This window comes from Cetorhinus maximus, chromosome 2, assembly GCF_964194155.1.
Source record: "Cetorhinus maximus chromosome 2, sCetMax3.hap1.1, whole genome shotgun sequence".
NCBI lineage: Eukaryota > Metazoa > Chordata > Chondrichthyes > Lamniformes > Cetorhinidae > Cetorhinus > Cetorhinus maximus.
The window spans coordinates 17,379,213-17,404,887 of NC_135880.1; the positions used below are offsets into that span (position 1 = coordinate 17,379,213).

At 45.2% G+C, this 25,675-nt stretch overlaps 1 protein-coding gene across 1 annotated transcript in view; it reads left to right on the forward strand.

Annotated features, from left to right (window-relative positions):
• The window catches only part of galntl6 (polypeptide N-acetylgalactosaminyltransferase like 6), a 1,368,692-nt gene that overhangs the window by 1,326,407 nt on the left and 16,610 nt on the right, over positions 1-25,675 (forward strand). The window contains exon 12 of the mRNA XM_078557596.1: positions 20,222-20,371. Coding sequence (XP_078413722.1) covers positions 20,222-20,371 — 150 coding nt within the window. The remainder of the gene's footprint in view (positions 1-20,221; positions 20,372-25,675) is intronic.

A 25,675-nucleotide genomic window follows, 5' to 3' on the forward strand; every position in this document is an offset into this window, starting at 1 on the left:
CACTGTTGTAGGTGGCGAGTTGTGCTATTAATGATAGAGTTGATCAGCAGACACTTCTTGGGTGGAAACATTAAGCTTATTTACAATATACTGAGCAGCAACTACACGTGTGCTTTCAACTCCAACTCTATCTCTACACTGACTGCTGAAGTAGCCCATGCTACTCTCCTATTGGTTACTACAGATTATGTGATCTTCCTTAACAAGTATTATTCTTAAAGGTACATTACACTAAATAAAACCATAATTACTACATTACTCCCCCTTTAACTCAGCTATACATATTATATTTACAGGTACATATTTTTCAAGTCGGCATTGTATTTACACTGGTTAAGGAATTTACAAGTTCAGTCTCTCAGGTGGTTTCCTGGTACATGTGGAATGTCGCAGCTCCACAACTTCAGATTCTTTGTCAGGAACCTCCTTTTCTGGAATTACCTGAACATCAGGTGCTTCGGTGGGCACTTGCAGTTCTGTATCCTCAACTCTTACAGGAACATCAGACATATCAGTCCTGGGATGAGTATCCTCAACAGGAAACGCACACCCGGTCATGATAAAGAACACAAGAACATAGGAACTAGGAGCTGGAGTAGGCAATTCAGCCCCTCAGGCCTGCCCCACCATTCAATATGATCATGGCTGATCTCATTTCGGCCTCAACTCCAATTTTCCACCCTCTCCCCATAAGCTTTCAACCCATTACTAATTAAAAATCTGTCTACCACCTCCTTAAATTTATTCAGCGTCCCGGCATCCACTGCACTCTGAGGTAGTGAATTCCACAGATTCACAACCCTTTGAGAAAAGTAATTCTTCCTCATCTGATTTAAATCTACTACCCCTTAGCCTAAAACTATGGCCTCTCATTCTAGAATGCCCCACAAGGGGAAACATCCGCTCCACGTCTACTTTGTTTATCCCCTTTAGCATCTTATATACCTCAATTAGATCTCCTCTCGTCCTTCTAAACTCTAGCAAGCATTGGCCTAAACTACTCAATCTCTCCTCATAAGACAAGCCCCGCATCTCTGGAATCAATCTAGTGAACCTCCTCTGAACCGCTTCCAATGCAACTACATCCTTCCTCAAGTAAGGGGACGAAAACTGTGCACAGTACTCCAGGTGCGGTCTCACCAATGCCTTGTACAGTTGCAACAACACTTCTCTATTTTTATATTCTATTCCTTTGGCAATAAATGCCAAAATTCCATTTGTCTTCCTTATTACCTGCTGTACCTGCATACTAGCTTTCAGCAATTCATGCATGAGGACACCCAGATCCCTCTGCACTGAAGCATTCTGAAATTTCTCTCCATTTAAATAATAAGTCGCCTTTTTATTCTTCCGACCGAAATGGATAACCTCACACTTATCCACGTTAAACTCCATCTGCCAAATTTTGGCCCATTCACCTAACCTGTCCATATGCATTTGTAAATTTCTTATTTCTTCATTGCAACTTACTTTCCCATCTACTTTGGTGTCATCTGCAAATTTAGCTATAGTACCTTCTATCCCTGAATCCAAGCCATTAATATAGTTTGTAAATAGTTGGGGCCCAAGGACCAAACCCTGTGGCACCCCACTAGTTACAGCTTGCCATCAAGAAAAAGACCCATTTATCCCGACTCTCTACTTTCTGTTGGTTAGCCAATCCTCTATCCAAGCTAATACATTACCCCTAACTCCATGTGATCTTATCTTGTGTATTAATCTTTTGTGCGGCACCTTATCAAAGGCCTTCTGGAAGTGCAGATAAAATACGTCTACAGGATCCCCATTATCCACTTTGATTATCACATCTTCAAAGAACTCTAGCAAATTAGTCAAACACAATTTACTCTTCATAAAACCATGCTGACTCTGATGGATTGCATTTTGACCTTCCAAATGCCCTATTACTACTTCCTTAATAGTGGATTCCAACAATTTCCCAACAACAGACGTTAAACTAACTGGTCTATAGTTTCCTACTTTCTGCCCCTCACCCCTCTTTTGAATTAGGGCGTTATATTAGCATTTTTCCAATCCACTGGAACCTTTCCAGAATCCAGGGAATTTTGGAATATTATAGCCAATGCATCCACTATCTCCACTGCCACCTCCTTTAAGACCCTGGGATGTAGGCCATCAGGTCCTGGGGACTTGTCACCCTTTAATCCCAATAGTTTCCACAGTACTTTTTCTCTAGTGATGGTGATTGATCACTGGTGGAACCAAATCTTGGTGATTTGTCTCTCTCTTCCTTAAATGGGCCATATTTTTACAGATGGTCCAGCCTTCCACATCCAGGTAGTAAGATAGAGGTCCAGTCACTGCACTTCATTCACCCGGTAACCACTTTGGTCCTTCCCTGAAGTTTTTCATGCAGTAAATTTCCTTTCTTGACTATGTCAGCCATGTCTGGTTTTCTGGCTCCCCTGAATCCTTTCCAGCTTCCACTCTAAATTCGGCATTATTAAGCTCAATCTCAACCTGAGACAGCGTTTCAACAATAACTCCGCAGGTGTGACACCTGTTGTTGTGTGAGGGGTAGTCCTGTAATGAAAAAGAAAGCGTGCTAGCTTGGTTTCCAAGGAATCACCAGTTAGCTTTCTCATACCACCCTTGAATGTTTGAACCGCTCTTTCGGCTAGTCCACTTGAGGAAGGCTGGTACGGTGCAGTTTTCACAAGCGATACTGTTGAGGCTGATAAACTGTTGAAACTCAGCACTTGTAAATGCCATGCCATTATCGGAAACGACTACTTCTGGTAGTCCATGAATGGCAAAACTCTGACATAGCTTCTTAATTGTAGTGGCCGACATTGGTGACTTCACCTCATATACGTCCAACCATTTTGAGTGGCCATCGACAATGAGCAGAAACGTTGACTACATTGGACCTTTCCTGGGAACAACGTGTAACCTCACCCAAGGCCTACCTGGCCACTCCCATAGGTGTAATGGAGCTGTCACTGGCAACTTTTGCAGTTGCTGACATTGCACACAGTGCTTTACTAAACTCTGTCTCCACTCAAGTCAGATTTTGGTCTCACGGGTGTCTGAAACACAACATGCACAGAGTAGACCTGGTACGAGCAGGTCTGAACTTTGTGCTTTTCTTTGGATAGCCAAAGGTACCCTCGTAGAATTTGCTTTAAACTTATCTTAACTGTCCCAGAATCAGCAAAAACTCAACTCAAACTGTCTCTCTTTAGCCCATGGGCGTAGGAGGGTGGGTCTGCTGGACTTGCAGGGCAGTTTTTTTGCTCCTACTGACTCGTACCCAGGTGCCAGGAAGAACTTTGTGCTCGAGAAGGGCGCATTGTGCTTCATGCAAAGGAAGATGCAAGATGGGCAAGGCACCCTCACACATAGACGCCATAGAAGCCAGTCAAGGTGAGCAGCCGAAGGCCAGATGGAGGGCAGAAGTTCAGGAGGAAGAGGCAGCACCAAACACACCAGGAAGTAGGAGGCAGAGAGGCAGGACAACCAGGTACTACTACCCTGCACAGACTCAAGACATCCTACCTCAATATGACAGAGAACCAATGCCAATGGCGGCTGAGGTTAAGCCATGATTGTGCCTCAAAAGGTGACTCCAGAGGCTCCACGTTCCTTCCCGCTGAAGAATCATTGTGACTTTCCTCCCTCCTCTGAGGGGGACTGTGCACTGATGTCTCTGACTCTGACACCTATTCTGTACTCTGGTGCTGTGCCCCGACTCTACATATGTGCTATATCCCTCTGATGTGCTGATATCTGAGTTGTCGGTGTGGACTAATCAAATGTGATGCTGCATCCTCAGACATCTCTTCCTCCTCTTGTTGCCCCAGGAAAGATCTGGCCCAGGAGGGTGAGCAAGCAGAGCTGGGACCTGTGTGAAACATAAAAGGAGTTATTTAGGTATAGCCCTTCTCATTGTGAAAGCATGTTCTGATGTCTGTCTTTAACCATGCTCACGCTGCCTGTATCACTTAACCCCATCCTTGCACTCCCTTTCATACCAACATTCCATTTTTCTCAGCAAAGTGACAGCATGACCTCCACCATTACCATCGCGTGCCAAGGCGGTTTCAACACTGCCTTTATCACCTGCCACCAGCAATTCACCATCATAAACAGACAGCTGTCCAGGCACCCTGGCAATCTCCATGATCTTTGGTTCAACCAACTGAATTGTTCTCAGCCAGGCTGATCCACCTCCAGTCCTGGCCAGCTTTATAGCATTCTTTGCCCTTTTCAACTGCAAAGGCAACATGATTTTGTGTTTTCCAGGTACATAGTGCATGCAGGGATATTTCTCTTCACTTTGTCTGGGCACCACAGTGCTCATTCACATATGTTCTGTGCTTACCCACATGAACTGTCTACACACACAAACCTCAATGCTGAAGCAAAGTTACATGCCATGTCTCGCACCGTGGCTGCAGCATGTAGATATTACCCTTCCCCTGGAGCTCTGTGTGGATGAACCATGCTACTCAGCTCAGCAGGTCATTGAACCTGTTCCGACACTGAGTCCATGGGCACTGATGGTCTCCATAGAGCTGCGCTCACCATAGCCACAACTTGAATCTAGGCCTTCTTGGTTGCTACAGAGGCATTACGCTGGCCAGCAGGTGAGAGGACTGGTCTCCTCCTCTGGACCTCTTCCACCAAACTGTGAAGGTCTTGATCAGAAAAGCACGGCAAGCTAGACCCATCCCTTCCCCGCATCTCCTCTGTGTGACATTCTATCAATAAAAATGTAGGACGAAAAGGGTCGTGAACTATTCAGGTTACAATGCTCCCATTCACTGCTGTGTGCGTATATGCGCTAACCATTTTCACCATACCATCAATGAGTACGGGTAAGGTTTGGTGGAGAAACTGGCTCTGCGCAAATGCTTGGTGCCATGTTTGTTACGGATGTAACTCCAAGGCAGCGTGCTGTGCTCTACGAACACTGATAGCCCTACCCTCTCTTAGTCACACTGTTATGCTGAGATAGTGTGCAGATGTGAGGGACCTAGTTAACGGTTAACAGTGTGGGCGCATCCTAGTGGATGTGTGGCAAGAGGGCAAGTGGATGGGATATGGACCATGGCACTGTTCATCATTCATCCACTGAGTCTTGGCGACTAACCACATGGCAGCAGAATACCTGTATCAGCTAGTGGGTGGCCAAACAATGCCATCCCCATGACTGTGCCTTGTGAATCTACTCCATGCTTTCAGTGCTTCAGCACAGTAGGCCACGAATAGGCAGCAGGCCCACGTTTGTGTCTCCCATCCCAAGCCAGGCCCACCTCTGACCCTTCATTATTTCCGGGGTTGCCCCTCCCCGCTCCCCAACTCCTCAAGGCCCCCGGGCTGATAATCTGACCTTGGTCAGAATTCTCCCTAACCTGCGCACCCGATGCGTGGACAGAAATTTGGGCCCAAGATTGCAAATAGACTGGTTTAATCTCAGACAGTAGCCAGGGAGAGGGGTGGAGTCGGTAGCTGGGGAACAGAGTTTGGAGTGGGGACCAAAAACAATGGCTTCAGTCCTCCCAGTGTTTAAATTGAGGAAATTTCTGCTCATCCAGTACTGGATGTCAGATACACAGTCTGATAATTCAGCAGCTGTGGAGGAGTCGAGCGAGGTAGTGGTGAAGTAGAGCTGAGTGTCATCAGCATACATGTGGAAGTTGATCTGTTTTCAAATAATGTCACCCTTGTTAGACAAGGGTGTTAATGTATATGGAGTCAAAGTGGGGAAATGGAGTTAAGAAACAGATGAACCCAGATTTAATTCAATGACAGAAGGGGCTTGAGGGACTGAATGGCCCACTCCTGTTCAGATGTTCCTAGTTACAAATAACAAGCTCACATGTTGCTATGTATCCCAATATAAACAGATTTGGAAACATTTTCTCCAGTTTGTATTAAAATGTAAATAGGAACGTCCGATCTTTTTGTTTTCACGTGCAGTTGCATACCATGAGGGTGGATCTTTGAGTTGGTTGCAGTTATTAACTGGGTGTTGGTATGGGTGGAGATCAGTTACACCAGATAACTACGCACAGTAGGAATGACTTGAACTTCTAATTGATAGTATTACTGATGTAAACTGTTCCACCCAGCTGCATGAAAGGCCATTTCAGTCAGTTAATGTGGTGAAAGCATTGTCAGTGACACTTCTCAGCTTTTATATCAACAATATGTTATCTTCATTTTACAGGGTTGTGACATGGAATGTGAACATATTTTAAAGGGTCAACTTTAAACTTTAAAATCTGTACTTTCTCAGTGCTTTATTCTCTTTTCCTCCTGAGGTCAATCTAGCGGATAAAAAGAAAATATACTGCAGATGCTGGAAATCTGAAACAAAAACAAAAATTGCTGGAAAAACCCAGCAGGTCTGACAGCATCTGTGGAGAGAAAGACAGAGTTAACATCTTGACTCCGTATGACTCTTCTTCAGAACTAAAGAGAAGTAGAAACATGGTGAAATATATACTGTTTAAGGGGAGTAGGACAGCTGAAGCTGGTTAGAAGGCCAGTGATAGGTGGAGGCAAAGGGGAGATTGCAAAAGATATCATAAACAAAAGGTCGAAGGGGTGTTGATGGTGGTGATACTGGCTAAGGGAGGTGCTAATGGTGACATTAAGAGTAGAAAGCAGAATGAGCAAGTGACAGATGGCCCTAGTGGGGGTGGGGTGGGGGGAGGGGATGGTGTGGGAGAAAAGATCGAAATAGGCTAAAAGGTGGTTTAAACAATGAATGGAAATAAATTTTTTAAATAATAATAGAAATAGACAGGGGAAAATAAAATATATATAAAAATTAAAACATCAATATTTGAAAAAAGGGGTGAGGATGGATGAGAGAGTTCATGATCTTATGTTGTTGAACTCAATGTTAAGTCCGGAAGGCTGTGAAGTGCCTAGTCGGAAGATGAGGTGCTGTTCCTCCAGTTTGCGTTGGGCTTCACTGGAACATTGCAGCAGGCCAAGGATGGACATGTGAGCATGAGAGCACATGTCCTGCAGTAGGACTTGAACCAACAACCTCATGACTCAAAAATTGAGAGAGAGCTACCAACTGAACCACAGCGGATCTCTGATTGCTTGGACATAGCAATGGTATTGTGCTGGAATCCAATGCTGCCAAGGTAGCAGAGGAGCTAGTTGAGTTTTAAAGTGCCAAACTGTTGATGCAATTGTTCACATCAAGATATCCGTTTCAACATTTATTTTTAAAGTGCCAAATGGGGCCTCGATGTGCATCACCACCATACTCCAAACAGGCAGCCGGCCTACGATAGCCTGCTAAAATTATTCAAATGACTCTGATTCTAGATAATCAGAAAGGGCTAATGGCACGTTCCACTAGTAGGCCAAATCCCATACTGCAGAAGATGCGCTGAAAGTCCACAATAGTGGAATATTCAGGTTCAGTTTTATTGCAGGTGCGTTTGGCCTATTGTTGAACCTTAGCCTAAGACTATACTGTTCTTCGGATAAATGCAGGTAAGTATGCCGGGTTTGATAGAGTAGATAGGGAGAAACAGTTTCTATAGCTAGGAGGGTCAGTAGCCAAAGGACATTGATTTATGGTAATTGGAAAAAGAAACAGGGGAAATGAGGCGAATTTTTTAACTCAGTGAATCGTTATGATTTTGAATGCACTGCCTGAAGGGTTGTTGGAAGCAGATTCAATAGTAACTCTCATAGGGAAGTGGATGTATACTTGAAAAGAAAAGCTTTTCAGCTCTACAGGGAAAGAGCAGGAAAGTGGTGCCATTTGGATAGCTCCTTTGAAGAGCTGGCATGATGTGTCAATTGGTCTTCTTCCATGCTGCATAAGATACTATGATTCCATGAAGTTTGCCCTTGTCTATATTTTTTATATTCATTCATGGGATGTGGGAGATGCTGGCTAGGTCAGCATTTATTGCCCATCCCTAATTGCCCTTTGGAAGGTGGTGGTGAACTGCCTTCTTGAAGCACTGCAGTCCATGTGGTGTAGGTGCACCCACAGTGCTGTTATGGAGGGAGTTGCAGGATTTTGGCCCAGCGACAATGAAGAAACGGCAATATATTTCCAAGTCAGGATGGTGAGTGACTTGAAGGGGAACTTCCAGATGGTGGTGTTCCCATAAGTCTGCTGCCCTTGTCCTTCTAGATGGTTGTGGTCATTGGTTTGGAAGATGCTGTCTAAGGAGCCCAGCTGAGTTCCCAAAGTACATCTTCTAGACAGTACCCACTGCTGCCACTGTGGGTTGGTGGTGGAGGGAGTGAATGTTGAAGGTGGTGGATGGGGTGCCAAACAAGTGGTTTGCTTTGTCCTGGATGGTGTCATGCTACTTGAGTGTTGTTGGAGCTGCACACACCCAGGCAAGTGGAGAGTATTCCATCACACTCCTGACTTGTGCCTTGTGGATGGTGGACAGGCTTTGGGGAGTCAGGAGGTGAGTTACTTGCCACGGGATTCTTAGCTTCTGACCTGCTTTTGTAGCCACAGAATTTATATGGCAAGTCCAGTTCAGTTTCGGGTCAATGGGAACCCCCAGGATGTTGGTGATCAGGGATTTAGTGATGGTAATGTCATTGAAAGTCAAGGGGCGATGGTTAGATTCTCTCTTGTTGGAGATAGTCACTGCCTGGCACATGTGTGGCACGAATGTTACTTCCCACTTGTCAGCCGAAGCCTGGATATTGTCCAGGTCTTGCTGCATTTGGACATGGACTGTATTAGAACTGAGGAGTCATGAATGGTGCTGAACATTGTGCAATCATCAGTGAACATCCCCACTTCTGACCTTATGATGGAAGGAAGATCATTGATGAAGCAGCTGAAGATGGTTGGGCCTAGGACACCACCCTGAGGAACTCCTTGAGTAATGTCCTGGTACTGAGATGATCGACCTCCAACAACCAAACCATCATCCTTTGTGTTAGGTATGACTTTGACCAGCAGAGAGTTTTTCCCCTGATTCCCATTGACTCCAATTTTGCAGTAGGCTTCCTTGTCCATGTTTGACCTCATGCCATGAGACTTCATATGGTCCAGAGTCGATGTTGAGGACTCCAGGGCAATTCCCTCCCGATTGTACACCACTGTACCACCACTTCTGCTGACTCTGTCCTGCCGGTGGGATGGGTAATTCCCAGGGATGGTGATGGTAGTGTCTGGGACATTGTCTGGAAGGTATGATTTCATGAGTATAACTATGTCAGGCTGTTGCTTTACTAGTCTGTAAGACAGCTCTCCCAATTTTGGTATAAGCCCCCATGTGTTAGTAAGGAGGACTTTGCAGTGTCGACAGGGCCGCGTTTGCTGCTGTCATTTCTGGTGCCTTGGTTGATGCCTGGTGGTCCACCCAGTTTCATTCCTTTTAGACTTTGTAGCAGTTTGATACAACTGAGTGGCTTGTTCAACCCCAGAATCTTGTCTTGTTGCTGGGAAGCTCTGTCCTATACATATGGTTGAGGGGTAATGGTAGGATGTTGCATGTGCGGTAGCTCAGTAACAATGTCCATCTTCATCCCTATGTTCCCTGATTCGATCATTCCAATGCTGTCATGGCCAACCTCCTACATTGCGACTGCCATAATCTTGATTTCACCCAAAACTCTGCTGCCTGTGTACTAACTCGTACCACATGCCGTTCACCCATCATGCCTGTTCTCGCTGACCTACATTAGCTTTCGGTCTGTCAACATCACGATTTTAAAATTCTCATCCTCATTTTCAAATCCTTCCTTGACCTCCCTCTATCTCTGAAACTTCCTTTAGTCCTAAAATACACCGTGATCTCCACATTCTTCCAATTCTAATCTCTTACTTTTCAGCAATTTTACCCCTCCCTAAATCTCTCTGCCTCTCTACCTCCCTCTTCTCCTTTAAAACCCACCTCTTTGACCAAACTTTTGGTCGCCTGTCCTTCTATCTCCTAATGTAGCCCGGTGTCAGATTTTGTTTGATAGCGCTCCTGTTAATCACTCTGAGACAGTTTGCTATGTTAAAGGCACTGTATAAATGTTGTAATCTGGATTCATTGACACATCTTTGTTACTGCTCCCCTTCTCCTAAGGAACAGCCATCGTTGCAATTCGTCTGAGGGCAGCAAGCATTGTGTGGACAAAAACCCTTGACACAAATCCTCTAGATTGACACAAAAACAAAAATTGCTGGAAAAACTCAGCAGGTCTGACTGCGTCTGTGGAGAGAGAAACAGAGTTAACGTTTCGAGTGCACATGACTCTTCTTCAGAACTGAAGAGAAGTAGAAATGTGGTGAAATATATACCACATATGTTGAAAACAGACAACTTAGGCCATGTAATCAAGCACCATGTGAACAATTGCATCAACGGTTTGACACTTTAAAACTCAATCAGCTCCTCTGCTACTTTGGCAGCACTGGATTCCAGCACAACACCATTGCTATGTATAAGTAACCAGAGATCAGCTGTGGCTCAGTTGGTAGCTCTCTCTCAATTTTTGAGTCATGAGGTTGTTGGTTCAAGACCCACTGCACCACAATCTAGGTGATAGTCCAGTGCTCCAATGTCAGAGGAGTTTCCTTTCGGATGAGATGTTGAACTGAAGCTCTGGCTGCTTTCTTAAGAGGATGTAAAATATCCCCTGGCACTTTTTTGCAGGGGAGTTATTCCTGACCAATATTTGTTCCTCAGTTTATTACATTGATATTTGTGGGAGTTTGCTGTGCGTACATTGGCTGCCAATATTACAACAGTATTCAAAAGTATTTCCTTGGTATTGAGGTGTTTTGGGATATCTAGGAGTCATTAAAGGGGCTATATAAAATGAGTTAGGTGTCACTTTTCCATCAGTTGTATGCCATTACACTATACCTCCCCATTATATATATGTTGCTGTAACTTACAGTAAAAGATCCCAGAAATGGTGAGAGAAAATGAAAAGAGTTTGAGTAGGGTTTTGCCTGAGTGTCAAAAATCTAGGCCCAGGCCAACAACAACAGCTTCCATTTGAATAACACCTTTAGTGTTGAAAAATGTCCCATACATCTTCACAGAGAAATGAGGAACATGGGTACAGAGCCATGGAAAAAAAATGTTGAAGGTGGGCCCAAAAGCTTAGCTGCTGAGATGGGCTTAGAGCAGTGTCACAACAGAGGAGAAGGAGGATAACTGGGTGATTTAATGAAGGAATTCCAGAGGAAGTTGCAGGGAATCCTCCTGACTGCTCCATTGCCCCATTACTTGGAATTAGTGGTCAGAAGGTTTGCCTTCACAATTAGAAATCATGCAAAATCCTCTCAGGTGTCAAAGGGGTGACACTGTTGCCCCTGGAGAAATGGAGAACCGCCTTAGGAGGTGGTCTTTTGAGACTCTGTCAGAATTAACATTGCAGCAAGTAGCGTTTGTAAGCACAATTATGAATGCAATCATGCAGAATAACAGCCTTGCATTTTTTCAATGTTTTAATGTTACACAATGTTTGAATTGCAATGTACTATTGCGAAACACAGATGTGCTTGCCAACCTTTACATAGCTAATTTTATCACTAGTTGTGGAAGAATCTTTGCTGGAGAAACGCAGTTAATATTTGGGCACTCCACAATCGCCCTGAAAATCAACACACAGACACAGCTCAGTGTAAATGCCAATGTGTGCCCATCAGAATCCTCCGCCTCTAACCATGGTGAACATTCAGGGGTGAGATGTTTTCCTGTGTGTCTGCTAATGGCAAACAAACGTGACACTACTTGTCATCTAAGCAATTCACCAAGGCTCCTTTGACAGCACCTTCCAAACCCATGACCTCTACTGCCTAGAAGGACAAGGGCAGCAGATGCATGGGAACACCACCGTCTTCAAGTTCCCCTCCAAGTCACATCATTCTAACTTGGAACTATATCACCGTTCTTTCACTGTCGCTGGATCAAAATCCTAGAACTCCCTTCCTAACGGCACTGTGGGTGTACCTACACCAGATGGACTGCAGCGGTTCAAGAAGGTAGCTCACCACCACCTTCTCAAGTGCGATTAGGCTGGTCAATGAATGCTGGCCTAGCCAGCAACGCCCACACCCTGTGAAAGAATAGATTAAGAAAAATGTTCCACCATGAAAAATGTGCCATTACATGTATCTGAATTGGCTGTGCATGGGGGAGGATGTTAAAGGCACACCCCATTCCCAAAAATTCTGTTTCTCTGGTGTTTCCCACTAGATCATATAGTTGGTTTGCTGAAACAAGGCCGGAATCTTCACGTCCTAGAAAATAAACAAGGGTTGGGACCAATTCTGGACTCCTACCCTACTGGTGTCGGTTATCCACATGGCATCATGGTCTTAATGGAGGTAGCCAATTAACAGGTTGCCTCCCTGTTCACCATCCAATTAATGGTCGCATATTGAGAGGCCTGATGAGAGGTCTCGCAGCACTAGTCAGCCTGCAGCCCCATCAGGAGATTTGCTGCTGATACATGTAGGTGAGTGCAAGAGCACCACAAAATGGAGGCACTCCCAAATGGCTGTGGAATTTTTTTTTAAAAAGGTCCAGAATTGTTGGGGCCATCAGTGTGGAGGGGTGGGGTAGACCCTCCACAAAAATGATTGTGACTGTGGCCGTTTCAGCCTTGCGGCTTGGTCATTGAGAGCTTGAGAGAAGACTCTGATGGCCCTAGGACCTGCTGATAGTAGTCCGCCTCCAAGTATTTTTCAGCCCCCAAACTCTGCAGATCCATCGCCATTCCCATCTGACTCCGGGAATGTTCCATCAGCATGAGATAATGGCCCTGGATTGGGGCCTTAACTGAATCTATTGACTGCCCACCTCTGTGGGGCATGCTTACAATTCCCATGGCAGCCTACCCCGGGAAACACGCCTGGAAGCGGGAGTGTTGAGGAGCTCTCCCGACGAGTCTTCCCGATACTTTCCCAACTTCTGCGCTCACGAAGCTGCTTCCAAGGGGCCGGGAAGATTCCAGCCAAAGATTTTGTTACCAGCCTCTCATGCATCCCTTCACTTTCTTTACCTTGGCCCACGCTGAGGGAGCTTTTAGATGCGTCCATTAGCTTAATTTGGAATTCTCTGTCCTAAACTGTTTAGCTACTGCCTCTTCCCTCTGCTTTTAAGCCTTGGCTCAGGGAACTCTCACCTCTCGAGTTCAACTCCAGAGACTTGAGCACAAAATGCACACTCGCACTTTATTACACCTGGGGACATGGTGGCGGTGGCAGTGTAGTGGTAATATCACTAAACTAGTAAGCTAGAAGCCTAGATTAATGTTCTATGTGTGTAAGGGTTCAAATCCCACTGTGGCAGCTGGTGAAATTTAAATTCAAATAGTAAATCTGGAATTTAAAAAAAGTTAGTCTCTCAGTAATGGTAACCATGATGACTTTCATTGAGTGTTGTAAAAAAAAAGCACCTGGTTCACTCATGCCCCTTTAGAGAAGAAAATCTGCCATCCTTACCTGGTCTGCTCTACATGTGACACAGTAGTGTGGTTGAGTCTGAAATGGCCCAGCCAGCCACTCATTTGTATCAAACCACCAAAGAAAAGTCAATAAGGAATGAAACTGGATGGATAGCCCTGCAAATTCCTCCTTACTACAACCTGGGCACTTGTGCCAACATTGGGATAACTGTCCAACAGTCTGACAAAGCCATACTCACAGAATTATACCTTACAGAAAATGGCCCAGATCTTCTGGTCTGCAGATGGTCAGAGACCAGATGTACCCTGAAGGATGTGTAGGGACCCAACACAACCACTCCACCAGAATTGCCTGGGAAGTTTCATCTTCTGATGGGCAATTCCCCAGCTCTCTGGGACCCTCCAAAAAAAGTCTGTGACTCTGAGTTAGTCAGAGACTTTGGAGGGTTCCAACTCAGTTCCTTGGATATTTACCCAGGAAATGTTAGACTGAGTCCTAAATGACATAGCTGCTGGACTGGGTCTACAGCAAGTAGTGAGGGAAAAACATTCTTGATCCCATCCTCATCAGTCTATCTGCCGCAGATGCTTCTGTCCATGACAGTATCGGTAGGAGTGACCACCGCACAGTTGTTGTGGGGATGAAGTCCCAACTTTGCATTGAGGATACCCTCCATTATGTTGTGTGGCATTACTGCCATGCTAAATGGAATAGGTTTTGTACAAATCTGGGAAGCCATGAGGTGTTGTGGGCCATCAGCAGCAACAGAATTGTACTCAACTATAATCTGTAACCTCGTGGCCTGGAATATCCCCCACTCTACCATTACCACCAAGCCAGGGGGTCAACCCTGGGTCAAAGACGAGTGCAGGAGGACTTGCCAGGAGCAGCACCAGGCATACCTAATAATGAGATGTCAGCCTGGTAAAGCTACAACACAGGACTACTTGCATGCCAAACAGCATAAGCAGCAAGCGACAGACAGAGCTATGCAATTCCACCACCAACGGAGCAGATCAATGCTCTGCAGTCCTGCCACATCTAGCCGTGAAAGCTGTTGGACAATTAAGCAACCAACAGGAGGAGGAGGTTCCACAAATATCCCCATCCTCAATGATGGGAGAGCCCAGCACATCAGTGCAAAAGATAAGGCTGAAGCATTTGCAACCATCTTCAGCCAGAAGTGCTGAGTGGATGATCCATCTCATTCTGCTCCTGAAGTCCCCAGCATCACAGATGCCAGTCGTTAGCCAATTCGATTCACTCCATGTGATAGAAACAGCTGAAGGCACTGGATACTGCAAAGGCTATGGGCCGTGACAATATTCCAGCAATAGTACTTGTGCTCCAGAACTTGCCGCGCCACCAGCCAAGCTGTTCCAGGACAGCTACAACATTGGCATCTCCCGGCAATGTGGAAAATTGCCCAGTATGTCCTGTATAAAAAAGCATAACAAATCCAACCCAGCCAATCACCACCCCATCAGTCTACTCTCGATCATCAGCAAAATGATGTAAATTGTCATCAACAGTGCTATAAAGTGGCACTTGCTCAGCAATAACCTGATCACTGATGCTCAATTTATGTTCCACCAGGGTCACTCAGCTCATGACCTCATTACAGCCATGGTTTAAACATTGAGAAAAGAGCTGAAATAAAGAGGTGAAATGAGAGTGACTGCCCTTTAAATCAAGACAGCATTTGACCAAGTATGGCATCAAGGAGCTCTAGAAAAACTGAAGTCAATGGGAATCAGGGGGAAAACACTGCACTGCTTGGAGTCATACCTAGCACAAAGGAGGGTGGTTGTGGTTTGCTGAAGTCAATTATCTCAGTCCCAGGACATCGCAGCAAGAGTTCCTCAGGGTAGTGTCCTCGTCCCAACCATCTTCAGCTGCTTAATCAATGACCTTCCTTCCATCATAAGGTCAGAAGTGGGGATGTTCGCTGATAATTGCACAATGTTCAGCACCATTCACGACTCCTCAGTTATTGAAGCAGTCCGTGTCTAAATGCAGCAAGACCGGGACAACATTCAGGCGTGGGGTGACAAGTGGAAGTGAAAATCGCACCACACAAGTGCCAGACAATTACCATCTCCATCAAGAGAGAATCTAATGATCTCCCCTTGACATTCAACGGCACTATCAACAACCTTGGGTCACCATTGGCCAGAAATTGAACTGGACTGGATCAATCCTATAAATACTGTAGCTACAAGAGCAGGTCAGAGGCTAGGAATTCTGCAGCGAGTAACTCACCTCCTGATTCCCCAATGCCTGTCCACCATCTACAAGGCACCGTTCAGGAGTGTGATGGAATACTCTCCACTTCCCTGGATGAGTGCAGCTCCAACAACACTCAAGAAGCTCAACACCATCCCGGACAAAACAGCCTGCTTGATTGGCACCCAGTCCACCACCTTCAACATTCACTCCCTCCACCACTGATGCACAGTGGCAGCAGTGTGTACCATCTACAAGATGCACTGCAGGAACTCACCAAGTTTCCTTAGACAGAACCTTCCAAACCCACAACCTCTACCACCTAGAAGGACAAGGGCAGCAGATAGATGGGAATACCGCCACCTGCAAGTTCTCCTCCAAGCCACTCACCATCCTGACTTGGAGATATATCACCATTCCTTCACTGTCACTGGGTCAAAATCCTGGAACTCCTTCCCTAACAGCACTGTGGGTGTACCAATGCCACATGGACTGCAGCAGTTCAAGGAGGCAGTTCACCACCACCTTCTCAAAGGCAACTAGGAATGGGCAATAAACACTAGGCTGGCCAGTAATGCCCACATCCCATGAAAGAATATATTTAAAAAATACTTGAGTCAGTGCTCTGCTGTTCGAGGTGCTGTTTATCACGTGAGACCAAGGCTTCATCTGTCCTCTCAGAGGGTTGCAAAAGATCCCACGGCACTATTTCAAAGAAGAGCAGGTGTGTTTTCCCTAAGGACATTCTTTTGGGGAGGGCAAGCAGCCAGAAGCCGTAGTCCACTTTGGGATCAAAGACATAGGCAGGAAAACAGATTAGGTCCTGAAAGCAGATTTTAGGGTGTTTTGCTGGAAATTGAAAAGCAGGAACACAAGAGCAGTAATCTCAGGATAACTCCCAATGCCGCATGCTACTAAGCATAAGAATAGGAAGATTGAGCAGTTCAATATGTGGCTGCAGAAATGGGTAAGAGGGAGGGCTTTAGATTTCTGAGTTATTGGGACCGGTCCTGGGGCAGCTGGGACTTGTACAGGAAGGATGGTTTACACCTTAACAGGACTGGGACTACTATCCCCACAGGGACGTTTGCGAGTGCCATTGGGGAGTGTTTAAACTGGATTGGTTAGGGGGATAGGAACCTGAAAGGAGAAAAACTGGCAGTGAGAATTAGAGGAGTATCAACTGATAAGGAGGATATATCAGAGAGTTATATCAAGATAAGTAGAATATTGCAGAGTTTGATGGAACTAGAGTAGGCTATAGTAAATCATTGGATGGGGTCAGAGCAAGGGGGAAAGTTAAAAAGCCTAAATCAGGATTAATGTGCATGTATGTGAATACACGGAGTGTGGTTAATAAGATTGGTGAACTGCAGGCACAGGTTGACAAATGGAATTATGATGTTGCTACAACAGGGACCTGGCTCAAAGAAGGGCAGGACTGAACATTAAGTATTCCTGGATACAAGGTATTTAGGAGAGACAGGAAAGGAAGAAAAGTGGTGGAAGAGTGGCAGTATTGATTAAAATGATATTAGAGTACTGGAGAGAGAGGATGTTCCAGAGGGGCCAAAGACAGAATCTCTCTGGCTAGAGGTAAGGAATGAAAAAGGTGCAGTAACATTGGTTGGTGCAGTATATAGATCATCAACCAGCAGAAGGGATGTAGAGAAACAAATCTGCAAAGAAATTACAGAGAGGTGCAAGAATTATAGAGTGATTATAATGGGGGACTTCAATTATCCAAATATAGACTGGGATAGGAATAGTACAAAGGGACAAGAGGTTGGCGGACAGGCGAAGAGCCCAAGCGACCTTTGCGTTTTTCAGGAAACCTCATCCGCGGCAGTATTCAGATAATTTTCTGCAGTAGTATGTTCCAGTCCAACAAGAGAGCAGGCACTGTTGGACCTGGTTCTGGGGAATGCGTTGGCCCAACTGGATCAAATAACAGTGGGAGAGCATTTAGGGGACAGTGACCATTGTATCATAAGGTTTAGGCTGGACATGGAGAAGGTCAAGCAGCAATCCAAAGCAGGGATAATTAAGTGGGGGAAAGCCAAATTCGATGGGAAGAGAATGCATCTGAGTTGAGTGAATTGGAATCAAACATTGGCGGAAAAGACGGTGGCTGAACAGTGGGCGTCCTTCAAAAAGACAGTATTGCAGGCAAAGTCAAGGTATATTCCCTTGAAGGGGAAAGGTAGGACAAATAAATCTAGAACACCCTGGATGCCGAGAGCGATAGAGGTGAAAATGAAAAGGAAGAAGTGCGCATTAGACTGATGTCAGGTAGAAAATACAATGGAGAAGGACCAGAGGGGATGTGCAAAAACTAATCCAAAAAGCAAGGAGGGAGCATGAAAAGAGACTGGCAGCGAACATAAAAGGGAATCCCAAGGTCCTCCATAAGCATGTAAATAAAGGGTGGTATAACAAAGGGTAGGGCTGATTAGGGATAAAAAAAGGGACTTGCATGTGGAGGCAGGAGAAGTAGTGGAGATATTAAATGAGTACTTTGCATTTGTCTTTACAAATGAAGAGGATGCTATCCAGGCTGAGGAGAGAGGAGCGGTAACTGGTACATTCGAGGAATTTACAATTGAGAAGGAAGAGGTATTAGAAAGGCTATCTTTACTTAAAATTGATAAGGTACCAGGACCGGATGAGATGTATCCAAGGATGCTGAGGGAGGTGAGAGTGGAAATTTCAGAGGCACTGATGATAATCTTCCAGCCTTTCTTAAACATAGGGGTGGTGCTGGAGGACTGGAGAACTGCGAATGTTACACCCTTGTTCAAAAAGGGGTGCAAGGATAATGCCAGCAACTACAGACTAGTCAGTTTGACTTCAGTGGTGGGGAAACTTCTGGAAACTATAGGTCAGGGCAAAATCAATAGTCACTTAGGCAGTGCAGCATAATTAGGGAAAGGCTGCATGGATTCATTAAGGGAAAATCATGGGCAGAATATTGCCGTCACTGTGCGGGGGCTGGCCCGACATGCCAATGCGTAAAATGACATGCGATGACTTCGGGAATGCGTCCTGACATGATCGCGCATTTCTTCAGCGGGCGCATGCCTGCCAAATTGTCAACGGCCTATTAAGGCCATTAAAAAAGCAGTTAAAGCTGCCCATTCAACCTTAAGGTTGGGGGGTAGGCGAAGAGCCCAAACAGCCTTCGCATTGTTCAGGAAACCTCATCCACGGGTGGGATGAGGTTTCCTGAAGGTTTAATAAAATAAATAAATAAATTTTGCTCAATTGACAAACATGTCCCAGCTCATGTGACACTGTGACATGAGGGGACATGTCTAAATGATTTTTCACTTTATTTATTAGAAAGTTTCATTATGTACTTAATCTCTCTGAGGCAGCTCCGTGCCTCAGGGAGATTACTGGGCTTTTTCACGCGCATGCGTGAAAGAACGCAGACTCCGGCTCTCCCCCCTCCCCTCGCCTGCACAGGTAGCGCTGAGCACTATGGAGCATGTATTACACCCGGCAGACCTTAATTGGCCCGCCCACGTAAAATGGCGGCGCGCTGCCGATCACAGGTGGCAGTCAGCCCCGCGCCTGCTCCCGCCCAGCCCGCCAACACAGGTAAGATTCAGGCCCATGTTTAACTAACTTGCTGGAGTTTTTTTGAGGTGGTAACATAGAAGGTTGATAAGGGCAATGCGGTTGATGTGGCATATTTGGATTTTCAAAAGGCATTTGATACAGTGCCGCACAACAGACTTGTGAGCAAAATTCTAGTTCATAGAATAAAAGGGAAAGTAGGCGCTTGAATAGGAAACAGGAAACAAAGAGTAGTGATTAATGGTTGTTTTTCAAATTGGAGGAAGGTCTGTCATGGAGTTCCCCAGGGGTCAGTGTTGGGATCCTTGTTCTTCTTGATATATATTATTGACCTAGACTGTGATGTGCAGGGCATGATTTCAAAACTTGCAGATGATGCGAAGATTGGAAGCGTTGATATAACTTAATCGCAATATCTTAATTCATAACTTCCCTAAAATTCCCTCTTGACCAATTAGTCAAAAATCTCGTGTAACAAGAAACTGAAGATTATATCCACCATCTCTTTTACATACACCCCAGTTTAACATTTCATTGACTTCTAAGAAAAGCAAAATCAAGGAGTTTCCCACCAGTTTCCCCCGCACAGCTTAGGTTAGCATTACCCCCTGACAGTCAGCCTTAGGGCCTGGGGGCAGTGGGGGATTAATCGAAAATTTCAAAACTAAGACTAACAGGCCTATGTTCTGTAGGGGTGTTTACATTGCAAAAGTGGGTAAAAGGAGTTGAAATACAGAACTGCCATGATCTAATTGAATGGTGAGGCAGGCTTGAGGGGCTGTTCCCAGTGGGAACAGCCATTTGGGGAATCAGCCCTCTAATGCCATGAGGGGTTCCCTGATTGCTTTTGCTCAGTATTCCATAGATTTACAAACAAAAAATAGCCATCAGTGAAACTAATGGTTTTTCAACTTGTTTTTATATTTTGTTTTATATTTCCAGGAACCCAAAAGCTGTTAGGAGTTTATCCAATCCTTGGCATGCTTTTTTTTTAATGTATAATCTCCTTTAATTTCTCAGATATTTACATTTGGCTGGCGAGAGGACATACGGCCTGGAGAGCCACTTCATACCAGGAAGTTCTGCTTCGATGCCATCTCGCACAGCAGCTCTGTCACGCTGTATGACTGCCATGGTATGAAAGGCAATCAGTACTGGCGCTATCGGAAGGTAAGCAGCACCCATTGCACAGCGAGGGGTTTGGAAGATTGCGGAGTATCTCTCTAACACTGAAGCAACAACTTCTTGCATTTACATGTTGCTTTCAACATAGTATAGGGTCTCCAGGTCATTCACTGGAGCAATTATCAAAGTTTGACACCGGTTCACACCAAGAGATGCGGACGAGTGACCAACCGCTTGGTCAAAGAGATTAGTTTTAAGGAGTGTCATAAAGGAAGAGAGAGAGGCTGAGAGGTCTAGAGATGTCTGTTGATAATTGTTTCCATTGTCAGCCTCAGGAGCTCAATCCTTTTCTTCATTAGTTTCCATGGGCAGGATCTTCCGGTCGGCGAGTGGGGGGCGGACATGTAAAATGACGCGGGATGGCGTCGAGAGTTCCACCCAGCATCACCCCGCGTCATTTCCATTTTCAGGTTGGCGGGGGCGCAGCCAAGTCAGCTGTGCGCCCGCCAACCTGTCAACGGCCTATTGAGGCCATTGAGAAATTAATTAAAATCATTAACGGGCCTGCCCGTCCAACCTTAAGGTTGGCAGGCAGACCGGGAGCCCTGGCGGGCTTCAGAAAAAGATTGAAACCTCAACCTCACGGGCGGGATGAGGTTTCATGAGGGTATTTAAATTTTCAATAAAGGTTTCAGTTAAAGTTATGGACAGTGTCACATGAGGGGACATATCAGGGAAATTTTTCTATCATTTTTATTGAAAATTTTAATTCGGAGTCGATCTCCCTGACGCAGCACTTAGCCTCAGGGAGATCAGTGCACTCTTTCGTGTGCATGCGTGAAAGAGAGCACTCCCGGCTGAGGGAATCCCCCCGCCCACACAGGGACCACATAATGCTTCCTGGCGGATGTCACACTGGGCGGGCCTTAATTGGCCCACCCACGTAAAATGGCGGGGATCAGTGTTGTGCCCGCCCCCGCCCACTTACGCACTTCCCCCCCAATGGGGGAAAAATTTTTCCCCATGAGCACAATTTAACCTGACTCACTATCAGAGCTCCCATTCTATTCTCCATATCTGTTATTTCCACTCAAATAGTTGTTTTTAAGCTTTCTCTGGTGGCAGATTCCCTGCAAACATCTGTTTAAATATATCAATATGGTCAAAGGGACTGTTTAAGACCCTTTGATCATATTGATACATTCCCAAGGGCCCACTGACTGAACGACAGCAGCAGCTATTAAAAGGAAAGCAGTGTCATCATTGCAGAAAAAGTTTCTCTTAATTATAAAAGCAAAATACTGCGGATGCTGGAAATTTGAAAGGGTCATACAGACTTAAAACGTTAACTCTATTTCTCTCTCCACAGATGCTGTCAGACCTGCTGAGTTTTTCCAGCGTTTTCTGTTTTTATTTCTATTAATTATACAAGGAGAGGAAAATATGCTACGAAGTCAGAAAAAAGAAATGGCTACATGACTTAGATAGCCCACCAACAGCTTGAGTTTAAATTCTCATCATTGTGTTCAGCTCCCACCAAGGTCTTGTGATCCCTATCTCTGTAATCTTCAGCAGTCCTCTGCATTCCTCCAACTCTTGCTTCTTGAGCATCCCCAATTTTTGTCACTCCATCATTGGCTACAGCGCTTTCAGCCAACTAGGCCCTGAAATACCAGCCTTAAGCCTCTATAAGACCCATAAGACGTAGGAACAGAAGTAGGCCATTTGGCCCATTGAGTCTGCTCCACCATTCAATGAGATCATGGCTGATCTGATAATCCTTAACTTTACTTTCCTGCCTTTTCTCCATAATCCTTGATTCCCTTAGTGAATAAAAACCTGTCTATCTCAGCCTTGAATATACTTAACCACCCAGCCTCTACAGCCCTCTGTGGTAAAGAATTCCACAGATTCACTACCCACTGAGAGAGGAAATTCCTCCTCATCTCTGTCTTAAAAGGGTGACCCCTTACTCTGAGATTATGCCCTCTGGTCCTAGACTCTCCGACAAGGGGAACAACCTCTCAGCATCTATCCTGTCAAGCCCCCTAAAAATCTTATATGTTTCAATAAGGTTGCCTCTGATTCTTCTAAACTCCAATGAATGCAGGCCCAACCTACTCAAACTCTCCTCATAAGAAAATCCCTCCATCCCCGGGATCAACCTAGTGAATATTCTCTGTACGGCCTCCAATTCCAGTATATCTTTCCTTATGTAAGGGGACCAAAACTGTTCACAGTATTCTAGGCGTGGCCGTTCACAGTATTCTAGGTGCAGTCTAATTAGTGCCTTGTATAGTTTGAGTAAGACTTCCCTATTTTTATACTCCATTCCCTTTGAAATAAAGGCCAACATTCCATTTGCCTTCCCTATTACTAAACTTGTTTGCTAGCTTTTTGTGATTCATTCATGAGGGACTCCAAATCCTTCTGTGATGCAGCTTTCTGCAGTATTTAAATAATATTAAGCTTTTATATTCATCCTGCCAAAGTGCATAACCTCACATTTTCCCACATTATATTCCATCTGCCAAGTTTTTGCCCACTCACTTAACCTGTCTATATCCCTTTGTACACTCTGTGTCATCCTTACCACTTGCCTTCCCACCTATTTTTGTGTCGTCTGCAAACTTGAAAATAGTGCAGTCACTACCCTCATCCAAGTAAATAATTGTGTTCCCAGCACTGATCCCTGTGGCACTCCACTAGTTACAGGTTGCTATCCTGAAAATCCCCCCATTATCCCACTCTCTGTCTTCTATTAGTTAGCCAATCCTCTATCCATGCTAATATACCATCCCCAACACCATGGGATCTTATCTTATTAAGTAGCCTTCTGTGCGGTACCTTATCGGACACCTTTTGAAAATCCAAATATATTACATCTGCTGGCTCCCCTTTATCTATCTTGCTTGTTACCTCCTCAAAGAATTCTCAAAGATTTGTCAGACATGATTCCCCCTTCATGAAGCCACGCTGACTCTGCTTGATTACATTATGTTTTCTAAATGCTCTGCTATTACATCCTTTATAATAGACTCTTAACATTTTTCCAATGACAGATGTTAAGCTAACTGGCTTATAGTTACCTGTTTTTTGTCTCCCTCCCTTTTCACAGAATCACAGAATCTCACAGTGCAGAAGAGGCCCTTCGGCCCATCAAGTCTGCACCAACACGTGAGAAACACCTGACCGACCTACTTAATCCCATTTACCAGCACTTAGCCCATAGCCTTGAATGTTATGACGTGCCAAGTGCTCATCCAGGATGTGAGGCAACCCGCCTCCACCACCCTCCCAGGCAGTGCATTCCAGACCGTCACCACCCTCTGGGTAAAAATTTTTCCTCACATCCCTCCTAAACCTCCCACCCCTCACCTTGAACTTATGTCCCCTTGTGACTGACTCTTCAACTAAGGGGAACAGCTGTTCCCTATCCACCCTGTCCATGCCCCTCATAATCTTTTACACTTCGATCAGGTCACCCCTCAGTCTTCTCTGCTCCAACGAAAACATCCCAAGTCTATCCAACCTCTCTTCATAACTTAAATGTTTCATCCCAGGCAACATCCTAGTGAATCTCCTCTGCACCCACTCTAGTGCAATCACATCCTTCCTTTAATATGGCCACCAGAACTGCACACAGTACTCCAGCTATGGCCTCACCAAGGTTCTATACAACTCCAATATGACCTCTCTACTTTTGTAATCTATGCCTCGATTGATAAAGGCAAGTGTCCCATCTGCCTTTTTCACCACCCCACTAACATGACTCTCCGCCTTCAGAGATCTATGGACACACACGCCAAGGTCCCTTTGTTCCTCAGAACTTCCTAGTGTCATGCTGTTCATTGAATACTTCTTTGCCAAATTACTCCTTCCAAAGTGTATCACCTCACACTTTTCAGGGTTAAATTCCATCTGCCACTTATCTGCCCATTTGACCATCCCATCTATATCTTCCTTAAGCCCAAGACACTCAACCTCACTGTTAACTGCCCGGCCAATCTTTGTGTCATTCGCAAACTTACTAATCCTACCCCCCACATAGTCATCTATGTCGTTTATATAAATGACAAATAATAGGGGACCCAGCACAGATCCCTGTGGTACGCCACTGGACACTGGCTTCCAGTCACTAAAGCAGCCTTCTGTCATCACCCTCTGTCTCCTACAACTAAGCCAATTTTGAATCCACCTTATCAAATTACCCTGTATCACACGTGCATTTGCCTTCTTTATAAGTCTCCCATTTGGGAACTTGTCAAAGGCTTTGCTGAAATCCATATAAACTACATCAACTGCACTACCCTCATCTACACACCTGGTCACCTCCTCAAAAAAGCCATGTTGACTATCCCTGATCAAACCTTGCCTCTCCAAGTGGAGATAGATTCTCTCCTTCAGAATTTTCTCCAATAGTTTCCCTACCACTGACGTGAGGCTCACTGGCCTGTAGTTCCCTGGCTTATCTCTACAACCCTTCGTAAATAGCAGAACCACATTAGCTGTTCTCCAATCCTCTGGCACCTCCCCCGTGACCAGAGAGGAATTAAAAATTTGGGTCAGAGCCCCTGCGATCTCCTCCCTTGCCTCCCTCAGCAGTATGGGACACAAATCATCCAGACCTGGAGATTTGTCCATTTTTAAGCCTGCCAACACCTCCAATACCTTGTCACTCCCTACATCAATTTGCTTAAGAACCTCGCAGTCTCTCTCCCCAAGTTCGATACCTTCATCCTCATTCTCTTGGGTGAAGACGGATGTGAAGTATTCATTCAACACTCTAGCGATGTCATCTGGCTCCACCCATAGATTGCCCCCTTGGTCCCTTATGGGCCGTATTCTTTCCCTGGTTATCCTCTTCCCGTTATCCTCTTCCCATTGGTATACTTATAGAATATCTTGGGATTTTCCCTACTTTTACCAGCCAGAGCTTTCTAATATCCTCTCTTTGTTCTCCTAATTGCTTTCTTAAGCTTCACCCCGCACTTTCTGCACTCCACTAATGCCTCCGCTGATTTGCTTCCTTTGTACCTGCTAAAAGCCTCTCTTTTCCTTCTCATCATAACCTGAAAATCTCTGGTCATCCATGGTTCTCTGGGCTTGTTACTCCTTTCTATCACTCTAGAGGGAACATGTTGAGCCTGTACCCTCCCCATTTCCATTTTGAACACCCCCCACTGCTCCACTGTCGATTTCCCCACAAGAAGCTGTTCCCAGTCTACCTTGGCCAGATCCTGCCTTATCTTACTAAAATCTACTCTCCCCCAATCCAAAACATTTTTTTGGATTGTCCATAACAAGCTTAAACTGTACCATGTTTTGGTCGCTATCACTAAAATGCTC